The sequence below is a fragment of the Onychomys torridus genome, chromosome 17 (assembly GCF_903995425.1).
Source record: "Onychomys torridus chromosome 17, mOncTor1.1, whole genome shotgun sequence".
Taxonomy (NCBI): Eukaryota; Metazoa; Chordata; class Mammalia; order Rodentia; family Cricetidae; genus Onychomys; species Onychomys torridus.
This window is the reverse complement of record NC_050459.1, coordinates 63,020,380-63,040,527: the sequence shown is the minus strand read 5'-3', so window position 1 is coordinate 63,040,527 and position 20,148 is coordinate 63,020,380. Positions and strand designations below refer to the sequence as shown.

At 54.7% G+C, this 20,148-nt stretch overlaps 2 protein-coding genes across 2 annotated transcripts; one reads left to right on the top strand and one right to left on the bottom strand.

Moving 5' to 3' along the window:
* Positions 1 to 1,016: 1,016 nt before the first annotated feature.
* Positions 1,017 to 14,137, top strand: Lrrc25 (leucine rich repeat containing 25). The gene is made up of 4 exons (XM_036166735.1): positions 1,017 to 1,048; positions 10,426 to 10,543; positions 11,074 to 11,876; positions 13,586 to 14,137. The coding sequence occupies exons 3-4, from the start codon at positions 11,083 to 11,085 to the stop codon at positions 13,719 to 13,721; spliced, it is 930 nt and encodes a 309-aa protein (XP_036022628.1). The 5' UTR covers positions 1,017 to 1,048; positions 10,426 to 10,543; positions 11,074 to 11,082; the 3' UTR covers positions 13,722 to 14,137.
* Positions 14,138 to 16,856: 2,719 nt separating this feature from the next.
* Gdf15 (growth differentiation factor 15) lies at positions 16,857 to 19,487 on the bottom strand. Its single transcript, XM_036166428.1, has 2 exons — positions 18,821 to 19,487; positions 16,857 to 17,548 (listed from the first exon to the last, which is right to left on the bottom strand). The coding sequence occupies exons 1-2, from the start codon at positions 19,089 to 19,091 to the stop codon at positions 16,926 to 16,928; spliced, it is 894 nt and encodes a 297-aa protein (XP_036022321.1). The 5' UTR covers positions 19,092 to 19,487; the 3' UTR covers positions 16,857 to 16,925.
* Between the last annotated feature and the right edge of the window lie 661 nt (positions 19,488 to 20,148).

Here is a 20,148-nt window from a genome sequence, read left to right as displayed (position 1 = left end):
AAAATCGAAGTACTGTGGACAGGAACTTGTGTGGGCCACGGTGTGGCACTGTTCAGGTGCCCAGCGGCCCCTCTGCCCTCTCTGACGGGAAGCCGAAGAGGTCGCCCTCGCTAGACAGCAGCCCAGCGGGCAGGCTTCTCCTGTGGCTCCTACTGCCGGCCCTCGCCCTGCCCTTGGGGACTTCTGAGCCACACCAGTCCTGGGATCACTGCGGTGTGTGCTGCTGCCCCGCAAGACCGACCCCCGGCTTCCGTTCCACCTGACCTCGGATTCTCAATTCAGCCCCGGCACAGGGCTTCGTGGTTTGGCTGAGCTCTCCTAGCAGTGTTGGTACAGTTTGTTCTGGAAGAAAAGGCCGGGTCGCAGTGACAAAGCAACCTGCCTGAGGATGCATGGCAGGGACCAGACCCCGGATGCTCTTTTAGGGGTGTGTTGGTAATGCATGGCCCCCTCACATCCTCTCATTTCGTGTGAGACGCACTCAATAAGTATTTGCTGGGCAGACGAACCAGCACCGCTTCTCTCCTGAACCCCGAGGGGCCTGGTTTTCCTCAAGACTGTCGGGTTTCCTGCTCCCTCAAAACAGCTGTGGTTCCAGATGCGGCCAAGCGATGGCAGTAGAGAAAGACGCGGGCCGCCAAAGGGACCCTTGGCCTCGTGCATGCCCCCATGTGGGCTTCCAAACAGACGTTTACATATTTATGCCAAACTAAGAGATTGCGTAAGTCTCTGGAATGCGCCATCTCCTGCCTCAGGTTATGAGAGCTGGGATCGCAAGCCAGCCAACGCCACCAACCAGGCTTAATTAGGAGTCTTCTGAGGATATACTATAGATATATATGAGGCCTCAGTGGTTAAGAGCACTGGCTGTTCTTATAGAGGACCTGGGTTCAATTCTCAACGCCCACCCGTGATGGCTCATAACTGTTGTTAATTCCAAAGATGGGAGGAGAAAGACCACTGACCCAGACCATCATGGCCCAATTATTTAAAACAAGATTTTTATTCCTGTACACAGGCTGCCTCCCCCTAAGGCTGGGTTGCAGAGGTCAGCACTGGATGTGTGGAAGACAAAGCGCTTATAGTTTGGGGTGGGGAACATGAGTGCCATCCTGGAACAGGCAGTACGGGATCCATTTGTAGTTAAGGTTACAGGTGGGGCACAGGGCAATCCTTGAGAAACAGGTTTAATTATAAGCAGGAATGAGCCTAGTTTGCCTTTACCATAAAATGGATTTTAAGCCCAAGACGGGGGCAGGCTGCCCTTCATTCCTCCCGTCCCTGTCAGATCTTTGACGGGGATTTAGCATTCTTTCTCTGCAGGATTTGGGGGACATAAAATGTGTAATGCAGCAAAAGATGCAATGCTCATCTATAAATGATACCTATTGCTTAGCATAGACAGAACAAACATTTTAAGGCCATATAATCTTGGTATGCCAATGAGCTCTACATGTAGCCATTTAGTCCCCTTTGCCAGGGAGTTTCCTTGTAGCTAATATTCCAGCCCTTTGTTGAGGACAAAGAGTAACAACATACTCTCTTCTGTAACTACCTGCTGAAATCAGGATGCTGTTGTCAGGACCCAGGAAGGCTGGAATGTTAGTCAAAAAGGCCAGGAGGGAATGGGGGCAACGGAGCATTCATCAGAAGCCTCTGGTAACCAGCCCAGTTGAAGAGACAGGGAGCAATCATGTCAGCTTTCAGCAATCCCAGGGCTCTCCAGCTGTGCCGGACTACCTGGGGCTATCATGGCAGAGATCACCTTTGCAGCAGCTCATAGTCCTCAGCTGATTCTGGATGGTGTCTTTCAGCCGAGGGGAACTCTGCAGGGGCAGGAAGTAAAACTAGAGAATCTAGAGGAAAATCTTACATTCGGAGCGCCCCCCTCGAGAATAGGCGGTAGGCAGAGAAGCTTGGGGTCTTGACTGACAAGAGTGCTTACCTGGTTGCTGTGAGGGTGGATCCCAGCCTGAGGACTCTCTCAACTCCCTGAAGCTTACATCACCATTGTTTGTACTTTGTATTGAAATCCAGAATAGCTAACAGGTGTCTGTAAACAGCTGGAGTAGACTTGAGTAGACCCTTGAGTCTTATCAAAACCTATGGCTTTGGGTTAAAAAAGCATGAACATTTTTCCTCTGCCCAGGGGCTGGATACAGATTGGACAGAGATGTTATGGCATGAAGAGAAGTGTTTTTAGGTCTATATTTATAAGACAACCAGAGGAAATTTAAAATCTTGAGCTTGTGACTGGTAATAGTGGATAGTGTCACCACGTTATCACAACTCCATTGAGCACCAGGAGCTGCGCTCTAGACCAGGTTGACCTCAGTTCAGAGATCCACCTGCCTCTGCCTCCTGAGAGCCTGTGCCACCACCACCTAGCTAAGTTTGAATTTTTGAAATCTTGGCATAACAATAGCATAGAGTAATTTGTGTTTATATGCCTTAAATTATTTTTAGAGCCTCATAATTTATTTAGATTTTTATATCCTCAGATGTTTATAACTTAAATTATTTTTAGACCTCTATAATTTATATAAACTTTAAAATCTTTTACCCAATTATTTACCATTAGACATATATAAATGGTTGATTACTGAGAATAGTCATTGCAAAGCAAGTTCCTTTAAACAGTCAAAGTTATGCCTGAAACCTGTTTATCCTTTCACATGAAGCCCATCAGTAAAGCAAGCCTGTGTGTGAGTTTGCCTTTTCTTATCAGGTAGTAAGGCCTGGTTTCTATATGTGAAATGCATTGACCAGAGAGCTGCTGCTAAACTGATGAAGTCAGAGTTAGTCACCAACAACACAGAGATCTGAAAAGGATAAATTACAGCAGGAGCTATAATCCAAGTGGCCTGAACGTCAATTAAAGTGTCAGACTTACCCAATACCTAGATGGTTACACTAGGCTCTGGTGGTCTCAATGGCTTCCTGGGAGACAGCAGTGCTGTCATACAGGACAGCATTAACTCTTCAGCTGCTGCACAGGACAGCATAGACCTTTGGTTGACAGACTCAGGCCTGAGAGATGTTCCTGTAGAGAAGGAACTTGGGGACTGACCTTACTGTGAAAAAGCAGAATAGAGCAATCAGCCCAACAGGGTCCACAGTTTGTGCAGGGACTTGGCGGCAGGCAAGGCATGGGACAGACCCAGTGGTTAGCATCACCACAGTCCAGGTGGAGTCACTGGGCCCGTCTGTCTCCTTTGGAGACCATGGCGTTGCTGCCAGGAGCTGGGACCTCTGTCTGCCATAGTAGCTTTTTTTCACTTTAAATGCCACATTCAGCAGATCTTTGAAAAGTTTTGAGGGTTATCTATTAAGTGTACCTGGTTTCAAACAAACTTTGCTTTTGGTAACTTGTTGTAGGTTCAACCTTGAGAATATATAATAGGAGGATAAAGCTTGTCTCCCCACTCCCAAAAATGAATTACATTTTAAAAAATTTTGATCATTTATAAGGTGACTTTTAACCTGCATGTTGTCTTAATCATCTTTAACAGTTTATAATAAGCTAGTAGCTTATACAAGATTAGGATTTTATTCCTGTTAAGTTTAACCTGAAAAATGCTACAAGTCTTGTTTTTTTTTTTGGGGGGGGGGTGTTGGTTTTTGAAGACAGGGTTTCTCTGTGTAGCCCTGGCTGTCCTAGAACTTGCTCTGTAGACCAGGCTGGATTCAAACTCACAGAGATCCACCTGCCTCTGCCTCCCGAGTGCTGGGACTACTGGCATGCACCACCACCACCCCGCAAATTGAAGTTCTTTTAGTATGAGTATAAAACTTTAAACCTTTTTTTTTTTTTTTTTTTTGGTGGAGCTGAGGATCAAACCCGGGGCCTTGCACTTGCTAGGCAAGCGCTCTACCACTGAGCTAAATCCCCAACCCAAAACTTTAAATCTTAAATACAGTCCATAGGGAGACTGGCAACTTTATTTTCCTAGTCCTTACATAGTACACCATTGCAGAATATCATTGTTAGAGTTCATCAAAAGCTTAACAGAGTTAGCAGAGACAACAGCCAAGAGTTAGGTAGGATTTCCAGGCAGAGAGGATGCTGGGAAGAGAAAACAGAGACTCCAGGAGACAGAGCAAGCAGGATGGGCAGTGTGGAGATGAGGTAAAGAGACAGAAAAATGTTGATATAAATGGGCTAAGTTATACGAGCTAGTTAGAAATAAGCCTAAGCAAAGGCCAAGCTTTCATCATTAATATGTCTCTGTTATTTTTTCTGAGCTGGCATCCCAAAGAAAAGCCCTACTGCATATGTCACCCAACATGGGTACCAGATGTAGCATTTATCTAATTATTCTGTGTCAATAAAAACTCAGGAGTCACATATAAGGATAATGATGACAGAAGTGGTGGGGAAGCAACCAATGACACCCCACCCCGTCTCTCTTTACTTCCTGTGTCTACCTGTCCTCAGTGTAAGTGTTACAGCTCTGGAGGGAAAGTGTCCTGGCTGTCCACACCTACACCTCTGTTCTGGTGGGGGATGGTTTCCCTCTCGGGAATGTAGCAGCTCTGCTCCTGCTCCAGTGAAAGTTGTTACTTCTCTGCCCTGTTCCATTCTGCCAAAAGAAGGTCGTTACCCAAATCTCATTTAAGAGACTTATTAGGAGGGAGGAATCCAGGAGAGTTGGTGCCTCTGCCAGGGTGGGTAAAGGCAGCTGCCAACTGAACAGGCACAGGGTTTATATAGGGTTTCTTAGGGGCAGTGTTTTTCCAGGGTGAAGATTTTCAGGGTTAGACAAACTCAGAGACTGGCTAGATTTCTGTGCTCATGAATTGATTGGCTTTCCTGCTTGAGGGTTGGTCGGTTTTCCTGCTCGGGGATTACTTGGTTTCATGCTCAATTTGTCAGGGGCAGGGAGTTTCTTTGGCTGACCCTTTTACCCTACACTCAGTCCTCCAAAACCTCTATGGTTAATTTCGGTCAGCTAGTAGCTAGCTCTGCCCTCTGATTCAAAGCAAATTTTATAGACAGTCTTGGGAGCATAAGAATGCAATCAAAATATCATACAACGGAAGAATGCACACAGACAAGCAAAGCACAGACACAGCAGAGTAACATTCAGACTTTCGACGTTTGACCAAAGAAATTTTCTTAACCAATAGGAGGCTTATTTTCAGTTGCCTCCCAACACAAGCCCGTGCCAGGAACTGCTGGAGGCCTCTGAAGTGCTGGGTTTACCCTGTAGCTCCAGTCCAGGTCTTTTCAACCTCCCTTGGCTCCTGGAATGCCTGGTGTGCCATGGACGATCTCTCCAAATGCTCTGCTTGGCCCCCAGTGCCATGGACGTCCTTTTGGTTCCTTGGCTCTGTTGTGTGGCCCAGGTGTCGAAACGCTGCCAGTGGGCATTCAGCACTAGGGAGGCAGAGGCAGGTGGATCTCTGTGAACTCAAGGCCAGCTTGGCCTACAGAGCAAGTTCAGGACAGCCAGGGCTACACAGAGAAACCCTGTCTTGAAAAACCAAAATAAATAAATAGAAGCTTCTGTGACTTACCAGAGGAGGCCTCCCAAAGAAAGAAGCTGTTTTCCTTTTTTTGATGCCGCTGTTCACCTAGGCAGTATGACAAACTGAAGGCATGCCTCTGGAATTTGGAGTATCTCCATGGTATGCAACCCCTGAGGAGCAGCTCCTTAGTCCCAGAGGGCCAGAGGTAAGGGTTTGGCTTCTGACCTTCTGAATTTGGGCTGTTGTCTTGATCTCACTGGGGCCTCTAAATGTTAATCCCAAAGATGTGTCAAAAAAGACCACTAACCTAGATCATCATGGCCAAATTAATTAAAACGTGCTCTGTAGACCAGGCTGGCCTCAAACTCAGAGATCTGCCTGCCTCGACCTCCTGAGCGCTGAGATTAAAGGCTTGTGCTAACACTGCCTGGCTTAAAACAAGATTTTTATTCTTGTACACAGAGTGCCTCCCCCTAAGGCAGGGTTGCAGAGGTCAGCACTTGGTGTGTGGAAGACAAAGCGCTTATAGCACAGAGGAAGTGCTGGGGGATGTCTTTCTGTGTGCTGTGAATATATGTTGTTACAATTGGTTAATAAGCTGCTTTAGCCTGTGGCAAGACAGTTTACAGGTCGGCGGGAAATCTAAGCAGAGAGGAAAGAGACAGGCGGGAAGAGGAGACACCAGCTGACTGGTAACTTCACAGCCACATGGCAACAAATAGAGGAATAGAAATGGGTTAATTTAAGATCAAAGAGCTAGCTAGCAAGAAGCCTGTCATAGGCCACACAGTTTGCAATTCATATAAGCCTCTGTGTGTTTACTTAGGACTGAGCAGCTGCCAGCCAGGCCTGACACAGGAAAACTTGGAACTACAGGTAGGGGGTTCTAAATGGGGGAATCGGTGGGGTTACAGGAGCACAAGATGAACAGAACAAGTTAGTGCTCCTGAAGCGAAGATGGTGTTTGTAACAAGGTAGCCATAGGCCTTTGAAACAGAGGTAGGGTGAAAGATGGTTATAAATTACATTTAGAAACAAAGACACAATTTCGATCCTGGAACAGGCAGTACAGAACCATTTGTAGTTAAGGTTACAGGTGGGACACAGGGCAATCCTTGAGAAATAGAAATTTAATCTGTGACGGGTCAGCCATTAAAAGCAGTTGCTGATCTCAAGAGGAACCAAGTTCTGTTCCCAGCCTCCAATAGCTCAAGAGCAGGATACTCAGGGCTTCCTGGAACTCACACACTCATGCACTCACCCTCTCACACATAAAAATTAAAAAGAAAAAAAAAACTTTTTGAAAGGCTGAGGGCCACGGAAGCCTGCAAATAATAGTGAAAGGCCTTACTTTCCCAGGGGCAGGAACAGATCTCTGGATCCACCTAACAATCCTCTGTGAATCCAGGCAGCAGCATCATGGTGTCTGCTCAGATGTGGTCAGACCTTCTCTGTATTACAGAAACCAAGAATCCAGTCAAGCAGCCCGGGCCTCGGTTTCTGTAGCAGGCTTTCTTGTCCTGCCACCCCCAAACCATGACAAGGAGACTTATTATTAATTATGAACACTCAGCCTTAGCTTAGGCTTGTTTCTAGCTAGTTTTTTTTTTTATTTTACTTAAATTAACCCATTTCTATTAATCTATGTGCAGCCCTGAGGCTCGTTTACCTCATCTACACACTGTCCATCCTGCTTTCCTGCTTCCTCTGTGTCTGTCTGTCTGTCTCCCTTTTCTCTCTGCCTGCCAGCCCTGCCTATCCCTTCTCTGCTTAGCTCTGGGCTTTTCAGCTTTTTATTAGACCAATCAGGTGGCTTAGGCAGGCAAGGTGAAACAGCAACACATCTTTATATAGTTAAATAGATGCAGCATGAACAAATGCAACACATCTTTACAACACATCTTTACAAATAGTCTATTCCACAACATGTTTCTCCATCTGTGAAATGGGCATAATGGTATTACTCTCTCTAGGATTCTAGGTAGGGGCTGCACCTTGAGTCACACTCCCAGCCCCTCATTGGGGGATCCCAGTCTTCTTGTGTAGCCCAGGCTGGCCTGTCAAGCATGGGCAGCAGTGACCAGCAGGAAGGTCCTGCCGTCCTAGGTCATCAGTGGTGAGTGTGGCCACGCTCTTGTGGTTCAGGACTTTCTCTAAAATCCTCTGGACCAGGGATCCCCATGGACCCCCATGCAGAAATGCAGATCGGGGCTGCGCTATGTTAGCCACCTGGCTTTGGTCATACCTGTTTCCTCTGTAAGTGACTTCTATAATTCTGTGGGGTCTTTGCAGACACTGGGGCTGGCAGAGAAAACCCTGTTCAACAGGACACAGGAACCGGTTTCTGGAGTCTGACTGTAGCTATATTGAAGCACTGCACAATTTTGGGAAAAAGTGTCCTGAAGATGATTGACTCCATCCTGTGTGCACAACAAAGTTTAAGACTTGTTACATTGAAACTCTTTACAAAGTACATACGGCCTCCTCCGTAAGGATGGGTCTGTTGGCTCAGAAACGAAATGCTCAAGAGAAGGTGTAGGGATCGTGACTGGAATCAACTCTGTGGAGTTGGAGTGGCCAGTGCCACAGACGGTGCAGGTCCCGGGACCACCTCCACTCGAAGCTTTCTGGGTGGAAGACAACCCTGCTGTTGAACGTTCCTGGTTTCTGTAGAGTTTACCTGTGAGCACAAGGCCCTCATGCCCTCTACAAAACACCAGGCCCTGGTCCCCAAACCCTGGGGAGGCAGAGGCAGGAGGATGACACTTCTGAGGTAATCTAAGCTACACTGGCTGAACAGATAAAAGCCATTGTTCAGAATCCTTTACCTCTAAATTCTTTCAGAACCAGAAACTGGGTTTGCAGGACACAGAGTGGAAGCTTGCCCCACAGGCGGGACTCAGCCAGTGTTTGCTTGTCAAGGTCAACCTGACCACTGGCTCTCAGTGTCCCTGGGCACCTGTCACCTACTGTGGTCTTTGTTTGGCCCCTCCCCTTCCTGTGGACAAGAGTGGATTGCACCCATTGCAGAGTGTCCTCGTGGCCCCTGTGGCCATCACAAGGAGGGTGGGCAGATCTGTGGTGTCAGCCTGGAGGGGAGAGGCAGCAGGGGACTGACCCTGGAGGCTGAGGGGACTGGGGGTCCCAGAACAGGAGCTCAAAGGGTTTTGGGATAGCAAGGCTCGATTGTGGGGAGTCACATATTGGGGAGCTTAGTGCTGAGAACTCTGTGTCTATCTGTGTTGCTGTCTCTACGAGTCTTGGGGTGTGTGTGTGTGTGTGTGTGTGTGTGTGTGTGTGTGTGTGTGTGTGTGTGTGTGCCTGGCATTTGGAGAGGTTAGGGGATCTCTCCATAGCTCTGAAGGTTTCAAGGGTGTCTCTTAGAGCCTTTGGACATTTTGGGGTATCTCTGAGCATATATGGTTACTGGGCTACCCCTAAAGGTCTGGGGATTGCTGAGAGTGTGGAGGACAGCTGTGATCTATGTTTGTGGTGACACTGGAGATTTTGTGGCCTCGCCCTGCCTGTGCCACACCCAGTCTCCCAACTGTGAGGATCAGCTGTGCCCCGCTTCCTTGTCTAGCTCCACTCTTTATTGTGCTACACACATACACACACACACACACACACACACACGCACACACACACGCACACACACACACACATACACACACACACACACACACACGCGCACACACACACGCACACACACACATGCACACATACACACACACACACACACACGCGCACACACACGCACACGCACGCACACACACACACACACACGCACACACACGCGCACATTAAATCAGTAAAATAATAATAAAGTGAGTAGCATTTCACACATTCACTCTGCTGTGTGTTTGTCCTCAGTGCTTCTAGGAGACTCCACTCCCAAGAAGAGCCCGATGTCCTGAGCAGATTTGAGGCTCCTAGCGCCTGGGGTGGGGGGTGCTCATGTCACTGTGTCTGACATCTGTCACTCAGAGTCACAAGTTCATCCTCATGGGCGTCACGTGACAGGGATATGCCTCCAGATTCCTCTGCTGAGCATTCTCTCCACTGGGCTCTGGGCTTGGGCCACCCTGTCACCTGCCCTGCAGTGCTGGGGCTCCTGTGACACCCTGCAGGGCCTTGCCTCTGAGTAGGGAGAGTCCACCTCACACAGCCTTGACCGCTTCCTCTTCCTGTCAGTGACCTGACCTGCTGGGTAGGGTTCCTTCAGACAGACCCACCACACAGGCCTCACACCAGGACTTCCTCCCTCCCCTGTGCACAGGACAGCCTGGCTCCCATGGGTCCCTCAGGTCCCTGGGGTGTACACCTGTGCCTCCACTGCCAGTTCCTACTAGGCAGCTGCTCCTCAGGCCACAGGACCTTAGCTCCTGATGACTAGTTCAGGAACTGCTCTAACAGCCTGTCAAGTTTATTTATCAGTGATGTCCCCTTCCTCGGCAGGCCCTAAAGCTCCTCATCAACAGCCACACCGACTTTCACTGAGCCTCTGGGGGACGGTGGAAAATCAAGGACAGATTTTAAGAATCCTTGGCAAACTCCTAGCAATGTGTTGAAGCCCCAACGTTAATGCCCCCTTCTCTAGGATGCCTTGCAGGATCCTGTCCCTTTTTCTGGGCCTGTACTGTCTCCATGGAGAGTGTGTGTGTGTGTGTGTGTGTGTGTGTGTGTGTGTGTGTGTGAGAGAGAGAGAGAGAGAGAGAGAGACTGTCCAGCTCTGTCCTTTCCCAGGACCAGACGCCCCTAAGTACCTGTCCAGGGCTGAGGCATTTGTAGTGATTGTTGAGTGAATACTTGCAGAGCCCAGCAGAGGTCAGGAAGCGGGTGGGGGAGCTGCGGGCCAAGGAGCACAGGGTGGAGGTCACTGGCCTCCAGCAAGGGAGAAGTGGGACAGGACGGCCCCTCCTCCCCTGCGAGAGAGCGTTCCTCTTCTCCCAGGCGCTGGGCACAGAGGTGGAGAGCGCCAGGTTGGTGGCTCGGCCAGGACCGCCACGGTGAACCCCAACCCAGACCCTGAGGCTTGGACACCACAAAGGCCGGAAGGTGACCCCAGGAGGTAAGACACAAGCAGCAGCGGGCGCGGGACGCTACCGCCTCCCGCGCTCCGGGGTCTGCAGGAAAGGTTGCCAGGACCTGGGCTGGGCGGTTTCCAGGGCAACCACTCATCTACATATGGCCGCGTCTTGGCCAATGAGAGTGCTGTAGATGATCTGAAGTTGAGGTGTGTGGGAGGGTGGTCTAGTCTTCTAGCAGGCGCCCATTTCACAGACCAGAAGATGGAGGTTTGGGGACCAGGGATGCTCAGGGAGAGGTGGCCAGCCAGGGGCAGTGTGCTTCCATGTCAGAAGAGCCTGAGCTGGTTGAGGATCTTTTATTTGGGTTTGAGACAGGGTCTCACTCTGTAGACCAGGCTGCCCACGAACTTACAAGAGACCCACCGGCCTCTGCCAGCTGAGACTAAAGGCGTGCGCCACCACCTCTAGCCTGGTTTGAATTATTAAAGTACTTTTTTTAAACCCACAATATTCAACCTGGGTAGGAGACCACAGGGTGAGGTCACCATCTGACGCCTGTGTCCCCACACAGGTTGCTGGAATGGGGGCCACCAGGGCCAGGCTGCTGTGGACATGTCTTCTGCTGCTCTTGGCCTTGCCCCGTGAGTCGGGGAGTCAAGATCTCACCTGCATGGTGTCCTCAAGCCATGTGAACTGGACCCAGACATTCAGTGACACTTGCCTCAATTTCAGTGGCCTTGGCCTGTCCCTGCCAAGGACCCAGTCCCTGAAGGCCAGCCGAGTTCAAGTCCTGGACCTATCTAGGAACAAGTTGCAGGCTCTCCCTGGGCTGTTCTTCGCCAACCTGGAGAAGCTCCAAACCCTGATCGTCACCCACAACCAGCTGGTCAGCGTGGACCAGTCGCTGGCCCTGCGCTGTGACCTGGAGCTCAGGGCCGACTGCAGCTGTGGGCTGGCCTCCTGGTATGACATTCGTCAGAACAACTGCTCCGGAGAGCAGGGGCTGCTGTGTCTACACTCAGGCACTGGAGCCCCCAGGAACCTCTCCACCTTCCTCCAGGTCAGCTGTCGCACCAGCTTGGCCCCGTGGACCGTCGGCGCCCTTGTGGCAGGGGTTATCTTCCTGGCTCTGGCTGTCAGTGGATCTCTGCTGGCCTGGAGACTTTGGGGACACCGGGGGGCCAGTGGCCTTGGCCTCAGCAAAGCCCAGTGTTCACACGCCTCCCCCAGACCGGTGACAGGCTTCCTGCCAAGGCACAGCAGCCAGCGACGGAGCCCCAAGGCCCCGGTCACACCACCAGACAGGTCCACGCTGGACTATGAGAATGTCTTCATAGGCCAGCCGGCCGAGGACTGCTCATGGCCTGCACCCAGGTGAGTGACCACAGATACCTGTCTACAGCGGGTAATTACTCAGCAGAACATGGTGCTGTACACCTGTCACCACATGTGGTTGCAGCTCTCGGGAGTCAGAGGCAGGTGGATTACCACGAGTTTGAAGTCAGCCTGAGAATTTCAAGTGGGCCTCATGCAGGCTGTGTGGCATCGGCAGAGCAGCACCACATCTCTGTTTATGTGAGGATCACGGCCTGTCTCAGCTCCAGGGGTCGGGTAAGGCCCCCCGGGGGCCAGCTCCCCTGTGTGGCCTGCAAACCCAGTTCACAGCTCTGGAGGCGGGAGGGGAGAAGTGGGCTGTAACAGAGTGACAGAGTGCTGTCTGTGGTCCTGCTATAGCGGTATCTCCGCATCTCCCTGTGACACCTGCGATGCTCAGCTGGTCAAGACCAGTCCAAGGTGCAAGTGTTGGTGGTGTGCCTGTGTTTCCAGCACCGTGGGGTGGAGGCTGCAGGATCCCGAGTGTGAGGCCAGCAGCCTGACCACATGACACTCAACAAACCAAACACACAAAAAGAAAGAAAAAAAATGGGGGAAGTTTGTGGCCTGGAAGAGGGAAGGAAGAGAGAGGCTGGGCTGGAAGCTGGGACTGGGGTAGCTCAGCTGCTGGGAAGGAGGGGTATGCAAATAAGATGCAAATTTCGAGAAAGCGGAAGTAGCCGCGGAGAGGGATGGGGAACCTATGCTAATCTTCTCTATTACAGTTACCACCCCAGCTCCGCCCCGGGGCCTGCTGCGCTTATAAGGACCCGGGTTCGGTTCCTCCCACACACGTGACGTTCCCAGCGCCCTCACAGCCTCCTCTGAGCTCACAGGCAAATGATAATAAGGAAATACTGTTAACAAGTGAAGAGGAGGGGGGTGCTGAGCCAGGCTGGAGCACTTGCCCAGACACACCCGGCCCTGGGTGCCATGACCCGCACCACCCAGACCAGCTCTGGGAGGCAGAGGCAGGGAACCCGGCCTGGGCTACATGAGACCTTGTCTCAAAACAAACAAACAAACAAACAAAATTAGCAAAACACAACCACAAAGCATGTGAAGGTGTGTTCTGGGATTGGAGAGGTGAAAGGGCACGTACACCACGCACGCGCACCACACACACGATTGCACAGGCGTGCACGCACACACGTACACGCACCATGCATGCAGACACTACGCATACACATATAAAAATCAAATGTAGGGGTTGGGGATTTAGCTCAGTGGTAGAGCGCTTGCCTAGCAAGAGCAAGGCCCTGGGTTCAGTCCTCAGCTCTGAAAAAAAAATCAAATTTAGCGTGTTCTTTCCACTCTTGTGTTTTAACGGTGCAGAAACAGAGGTTTTCCGAGGCTTGGTAGTGATTTGCCCACCCACTGGGGGCTGAGTGTTCAAATCTCTGCCCACTAGGGACGATCTCATCCAAACCACCGATGACGCTTGGACACCTCGTCCAACTCCCTGGCCATAGCAGGTTTCCTGTAACGTTAAATACATTGGTAACCACGCAGGCCCTTCTCACCCTTTTGACTTAAGAGATCTAGGACTGAGTGTGTGTGTGTGTGTGTGTGTGTGTGTGTGTGTGTGTGTGTGTGTGTGAGAGAGAGAGAGAGAGAGAGAGAGAGAGAGAGAGAGAGAGAGAGAGAGAGAAGTGAGCGGCATCCCTCTCTGACTCAGTCAAGGACCTGACGCCCATCTGCCCCTGCAGGAGCCCTTCCGGGGATACCGACTTCTACATGAATTACAAAGGTGACGACTGGGACCCTCAGCCCATCTACTGCAACCTGGAGTCCCTGGGAAGGGCCCCAGGGTACAACCAGGAGTACGTGGCCCCAGGGCGCTGAGACCCCAGCCCCCTCCGTGGGACAGAACACTGAGCCTTGAGACTCCGCCGCTGAAGCCCCCACGCTCCCCAGGACCCTCGACGTCAGAGGGGGCGCTAGGACCCCCAAAGTGGAAGGAGGGTCTGGAGCTGAACCCAGAGTCAGTGGGCGGGTGGTGCTCAATAAATGCTGTGGGCCACATGGGGCTGAGTGCCTGACTGACCTGGGATTCCACGTCTCCATCTGGGATTCCTAAGTGGCTCTGCATCCATCCAGCCCCACTGCCCCCTCCCCTGCCCCCTTCCCTCCCCAGCTCCGGCTTCCTGGGTCAGGGGCTTGTAGGCTGTGTGGCTTCCCCTGCCTCTCTGTGTGTCTTTTTTCTTTCCTTCTGTCCTTCCCATATGGGTTCACTGCTCACCAAATAGACGGACAAACAAATAAACAAAAGGAGCCTAAAGACATTCCAAAGCTATGGCGGTTGCTCTTGGCTGTCAACCTGACTGCATCTGGAATTCATTAAAACCTAAGATGGGGACATACCTGTTTAACTCAAAGTGGGAAGATCCACTTCTTTTCTTTCTTTCTTTTATGTTTTTGTTTATTTGTTTTGTTCTTCAAAACAGGGTTTCTCTGTGTAGTCCTGGCTGTCCTGGAACTCAGTGTGTAGACCAGGCTGGCCTCAAACTCACAGAGATCCACTGAGTGCTGGGATTAAAGGCATGCACCATCACCATTACCAAATGTTTGGTCCGGGGTCTCGAAATAATGGGGGACAGACCACCAAAGTCTATTAAACCAGAAGCAAACTTTATAAAAAATTAAAAAGTAAGAAAATAAAACACCGTAGGGGCACAAACGCTTATCAGCTAGCTGAGACCACAGCCAATGTTGGAATTCTGGAGCTGTGGCAATGGAGGTGGGTATCGGCCCCTTCTTTTAGTATCAGGCTAACAGTCACGTAGAAACACATGCTAGGAGTCACATAGGAACAATTATTAAAAGTTAACTTTGGTCCAGGCAGTTGTTGGCTCTAAGGGTCAAGGGGGTTAAAAGTTAACCCCTGGCTGTTGACAGAGGAGCTGCTGTAAAGCAGGGACATTGTTAGCAGTTAACCTTTACAGCTGACTAGTTTTTATCTCTTAAGCTTATAATTTTATATTTCTGTATTCCTGGATCCTCCACAATTCAGCACCGCCTCCCACCTAGAAGATCCACGTCCAGTCCGGAGACCATAGACACATGCTTTGATCTGGATCTTGAGGTGGGAAGACACACCTTTAATCTGGGCCACACCTTCTGCTGGAATAGGACATAGAAGAAGGAAACTTGCTGTTTGTCTGCTTGTCCTCGACTTGCTGACACATCCATTCCTTCACTGGCATCGGAACCTACTTCTTCAAGACTCCAGCATATACTTAAGAGCAGCTGAGACATCCAGGCTTGGAGACTGAACTACTGGATTCTTTCTGCTCACAGCCAGCCATTGTTGGACTACCTGAACTGCAGCCTATAAGTCATTCCAATAACCCCCTTTTCCTATATATCGAGAGAGATTCATTCTATAAGTTCTGTTACTCTAGAGAACTGTGACCAACAGGGGCCAGGATGCAGCGCCACCCACGAGAAGCCCCCCCCCCAAGGATTCCTCAGACACTGTCATCGGCTTATGACACCTCATGCTTGTCTAGGTCCTGCTGGAACTCAGCCTGGTCAGTCCTGGGGTCTTAGGCCTGGTTTGGAGGAGCGTCCCCAGAAGGAGGCAACCGAGGGAGTTTGAACAGCTTCCACATAACGGGGAGCCTGCAGTGGGTCCTTCGGGAAGACATCCTGGGAGCAACTGATGCAGGCTGGGCCTGGAGAGGACGAGGGCGGTGCCTGCTGCTTGGGGGGTTCCTGCTGGGATAGAGACCCACGCCAGGGCCACCAGGACGGCCTGCTGCTGGCTCGCTCCTCCTTGCTGCTCACCCAACAGGACCACCTGCCCCGGGTGGCAGGCCTCCCACACCACTGCCACCCAAGAAGACCCCCACAGGCCAGTCTGATGGGGTGCGTCCCCTGCTCACTTCCTCTTCCCAAGTGACCCAGAGCAGGCTTTCTGATTTTCAAACACTTTACCATTGGCCCTGCCTGCCCCACCTCAGGACCTTCTGCCCCAGCCGGGTTTCACCTCACATATCCCCCCCCCCTCAGGTGGCTTCTTTATCAGACCATCTAAATCTGGATGAAGTGGGAGGGGGCATTCTGCACGTCTCAGAAAAGTGGACACAGGTGTGAGGGCCTGAACTCAGCAATTCTGACACACACACAGGAATGTCTTTCCTGGGAGATACAGAGTGGGTGAAACTTCCTCACAACTTATTGTTGACTCCTTGCTCTTTTCATATGAAAGACCAGAGGCAACATCATTGTGAAAGCAATAAATTGCTGGAAACAGGAAGGGCAATGACCTCTTCCCTGCCGGGGTCAGCATGGTTTTGTAAAGTGTCGAATTTCATGACCTCGGGCTCCCTAAGTTTGTAAAGGTGACACACACACCCATACCAGGAGGGCCACTAGAAGGCTGACTGGTGACTGAGGGGGGGTCAGGGACTGTCCCAGTGACAAATGACAGATAGTCACAGGGCACCTGTGTTCAGACGTGTCACAATTCCTTAAAAAGTATTTATTACATTGCGTGTGTGAGAGAGACAGAGAGAAGAGAGACAGAGACAGACAGAGACAGAGAGAGACAGAGAGAGACAGAGGGAGAGACAGAGACAGAGAGAGACAGAGGGAGAGACAGAGACAGAGAGAGACAGAGGGAGAGACAGAGAGAGACAGAGAGAGAGGGAGAGACAGAGACAGAAAGGGAAAGAGAGGCAGAGACAGAGGGAGAGAGACACAGACAGAGAGACTCTCAGGAGTCATTCCCACCACCAAGTGAGGCCCCGGGAATTGAACCCAGGTCCATCGGCCGGCAGCGCCTCTCCTCCGCGGCCCGCGAGCCCTGGGAGGTCACACCACTCTCGGGCTGGCATCCACTATCGCCACGCGCCTTCGGCGGCAGCCTTGGGGAAACTGAGGCTCCGTCTTAGACCCTCATAGAAACCAGTCTCGCGTTTATTAACAGAGTTTTGAATAAATACACAGCCCACCCACTCTCCCACCCGACCCCAATAAATTAGCAACATCAATAAATACAACTATAAATATCAGGGAGGAGTGCAGGTGAGCGCCGGCCGGCGCTCATGCGCAGTGGCAGCCCCGGGCCGCCAGGTCGTCGTAGGTCTGCAGGGACACGCCGCTGTCCGTCCGATGCATGAGGACCACCGGGGTGTAGCTGGAGGGGACGCAGCAGGGGGCGGGCACCAGGTCGGGCTGCAGGCCGTGCAGGCGCGCCTTGATCTGCGCGTGCGTGCTGGCCGAGCGGTAGAGGTGGGGGCACTCGCCCACGCACACGCTCAGCTGCAGCTGGCGCGGGGACAGCACCCAGTCGCTCCAGCCCAGGTCCTCGAGGGTGGCCTGCACGGTCCGCAGGTGGCAGCAGCGCCCGGGGCCCAGCGGGCAGGGGTCTCTGGGGCGCGCGTGCGCGCTGCGGCGCCCCCTGCCGGCGGCCGGCCTCAGGTGCAGTTCCAGGCGCGCGCCGCGAGAGGGCGCCCCGGCCCGGCCCGGCGGCAGGCGCAGGCGCAGTGCGCGGCGGCGCGGTCCCCGGAGGCTGAGTGCGCGCCGCAGCGGCGCGGTGACGTCCCAGGGCCGCGACGGCCGCGGCAGCAGGAGCCGCGCTCGGTGCACGCGGCGGGCTTCGGGGAGACGCCGCGCCAGCGCCGCCGGGACGCGGAGCAGCAGGCGGCCGCGCGGGCCCCGCCGCACTGCGGGAGGAACGGAGAGCGTCACGCGCGTGCCCGCCTGCCCCGACGCCCCCGTGCCCGCCTGCCCCGACGCCCCCGTGCCCGCCTGCCCCCACGCCCCCGTGCCCGCCTGCCCCGACGCCCCCGTGCCCGCCTGCCCCCACGCCCCCGTGCCCGCCTGCCCCGACGCCCCCGTGCCCGCCTGCCCCGACGCCCCCGTGCCCGCCTGCCCCCACGCCCCCGTGCCCGCCTGCCCCCACGCCCCCGTGCCCGCCTGCCCCCACGCCCCCGTGCCCCGACGCCCCCGTGCCCGCCTGCCCCCACGCCCCCGTGCCCCCCCCGTGCCCGCCTGCCCCCACGCCCCCCGTGCCCGCCTGCCCCCACGCCCCCCGTACCCCCCCCCGTGCCCCGACGCCCCCCGTACCCCCCCCCGCCTCCGAGACCCGCGCCCCCTGGGGTTAAAGGCCACCACGCCTGGTGTGAAGCAGGATTCGTGGCTGACACCTGTCATCTCGAACTTGGGAAGCGGAGGCAGGAGGATTGCCCCGAGTCTGAAACCCACCTAAGGCTACAAAAGCACTCAAAAACCCGGAAGGAACATTTAAAATTTGGGACAGGTTCTCCGTTCGTAGCCCCAGCTGGCCTTGAACTCATGGCAATCCTCCTGCCTCGGCCTCTCGAGCAGCTGGGGTGACAGGCGGCCACCAAGGCCGCAGCCACGGAGACCGCTCGGAGACCTCCGGGTTCACCTGGAGTCACAGCGCCCAGGGCGCTCGGGGCGGCCCACGGCGGCCCGCCCCCGCCGGTCCTAGGCCGCCCACACCGACCTCCTCCCGCCGCCCGGCCCTCTGCGGAGTCCTGACCAGCGATTGCGTCAGATCCCCGTCCAGTTCCTGCCGGCTCGCCCCGGCCCCCGATCCCCACATCCCGGCCCCCGTTCCCCGCGCCCCGGCCCCCGATCCCCACATCCCGGCCCCCGTTCCCCGCGCCCCGGCCCCCGATCCCCGCGCCCCGGCCCCCGATCCCCACGCCCCGGCCCCCGTTCCCCGCGCCCCGGCCCCCGATCCCCGCGCCCCGGCCCCCGATCCCCACGCCCCGGCCCCCGATCCCCACACCCCGGCCCCCGTTCCCCTGCATGCAGGACCACCGTCACCCCAGAAAGGACACTCTTCCTACCCACCGAGCTGGGGAAACTGAGGCTCGCAGGCTGGACTGAGCCTCGTGGACTTGAACGTGTTGGTTAGACGGGGGTGGGGCGCGTGTCGCTCTGGTGGGTCCCCAGATGTCACTCACCTTCTGGAGTGAGTACCCAGACCGTCGGGCCGGGGGTGGGTTCCGGGTTCGAGTCCTCCCAGCTCCGGTTAGCTTGCAGCCGGCCCAGCAGGTCCTGGACGCGGCCTCGTAGCTCCCGCGCGTCGAGCTGCGCCTCCTCCGGGTGGGCGCGTCGCCGCCGCTCGGGCAGTGCCAGCGCGTCCCCCGGCGACGGCCAGGACAGCAGCAGCAGCAGCAGCAGGAACAGCAGGAACCTGAGCTGCGGGCCGCCCGGAGGCCGCGGCATGGCCATGGAGGGGCGGCGTGGGGCGCGCGGTGCGGTGCGAGCCGGCCTCCCGCCGCCGCCGCCTTATAGCCCGGACTGCCCGCCACGCCCCCGCGCGCCGTGCCAACTCGGGTGACCAGGCGGATCCGGGCGGGAACCCCAGGGCGGGGGAGACCGCGGGGTCCGGTGACCGTGAAGCCCGGCGGCCCCGAGCACGTGACTGGAGTCGTGTGGATCCCCCGGCCCCCTCGAAGGCAGAGATTCATCCAAAGACGCCGGGGAAAGCCAGAGAGAGCAGGTCGGGCTCGTCCCGTGCGCCTCCGCGTCCCGGAGCTGCACCGAGCCGACTGTGGCGGAGGCGCCGGCCGGTCCCGCCCCGCTAGTCCCTTCACACTCCTGCTAACCCGCGAGGCCCGGCGCGGACCCAGGCTGACTGCGCGCTCACACGCGCGTCCCGCCTGTGTCACCCCAGATGGTCGCCCCCGGGGACAGAGCAGGAAGTGTGGGCCACTGTCCTGCGCGTGGGTGCAGGCGGCCTGGGCGCGGGAGGGTCGGGCCTGCCCAGTGGGGCCGGGGTCTCCGGGACGGGCCCGGGGAGCGTTCCTCCTGCCCCAGCGCCCTCTCAGTGTGACCTCAAACCCACAGTCCTCCGGCCTCAGTCTCCTGAGTGCTGGGATGACTGGACCCAGCTCTCTTCCTTGCTGTATACTTTTCCATCCTCCCTACACAGAGTGGTGCCCCCGCCCCGCACGAACGGGCGTCTGTGTGTTCAAGACCAGGATCCGTGCGCCGTTTTCGTGGGATCCCTCCCAGGGCCGCGGAGCAGCCGCGCGCCACGGGTCCCCATCCTCCACGGGCTTCACCCCCAGCGGAGGTGAAACTCTGGAGCAAGGCATCGAGCCAGCGTGGCTTCCCTTCCCCCAGTCCTCAGTTGATGACCTCACCACCAGCCCCCGGCCTTGCGGAGCAGCGGGGTGGCCGGTCTGTGGGCGCCGCCAGCCATGACCTCATGGCAGCACCAGCCTTGCTGGGGACACCCAGGGGCAGAGGTGAGCTGCCGCACGGGGCCTCTCCCGAGGGAGCA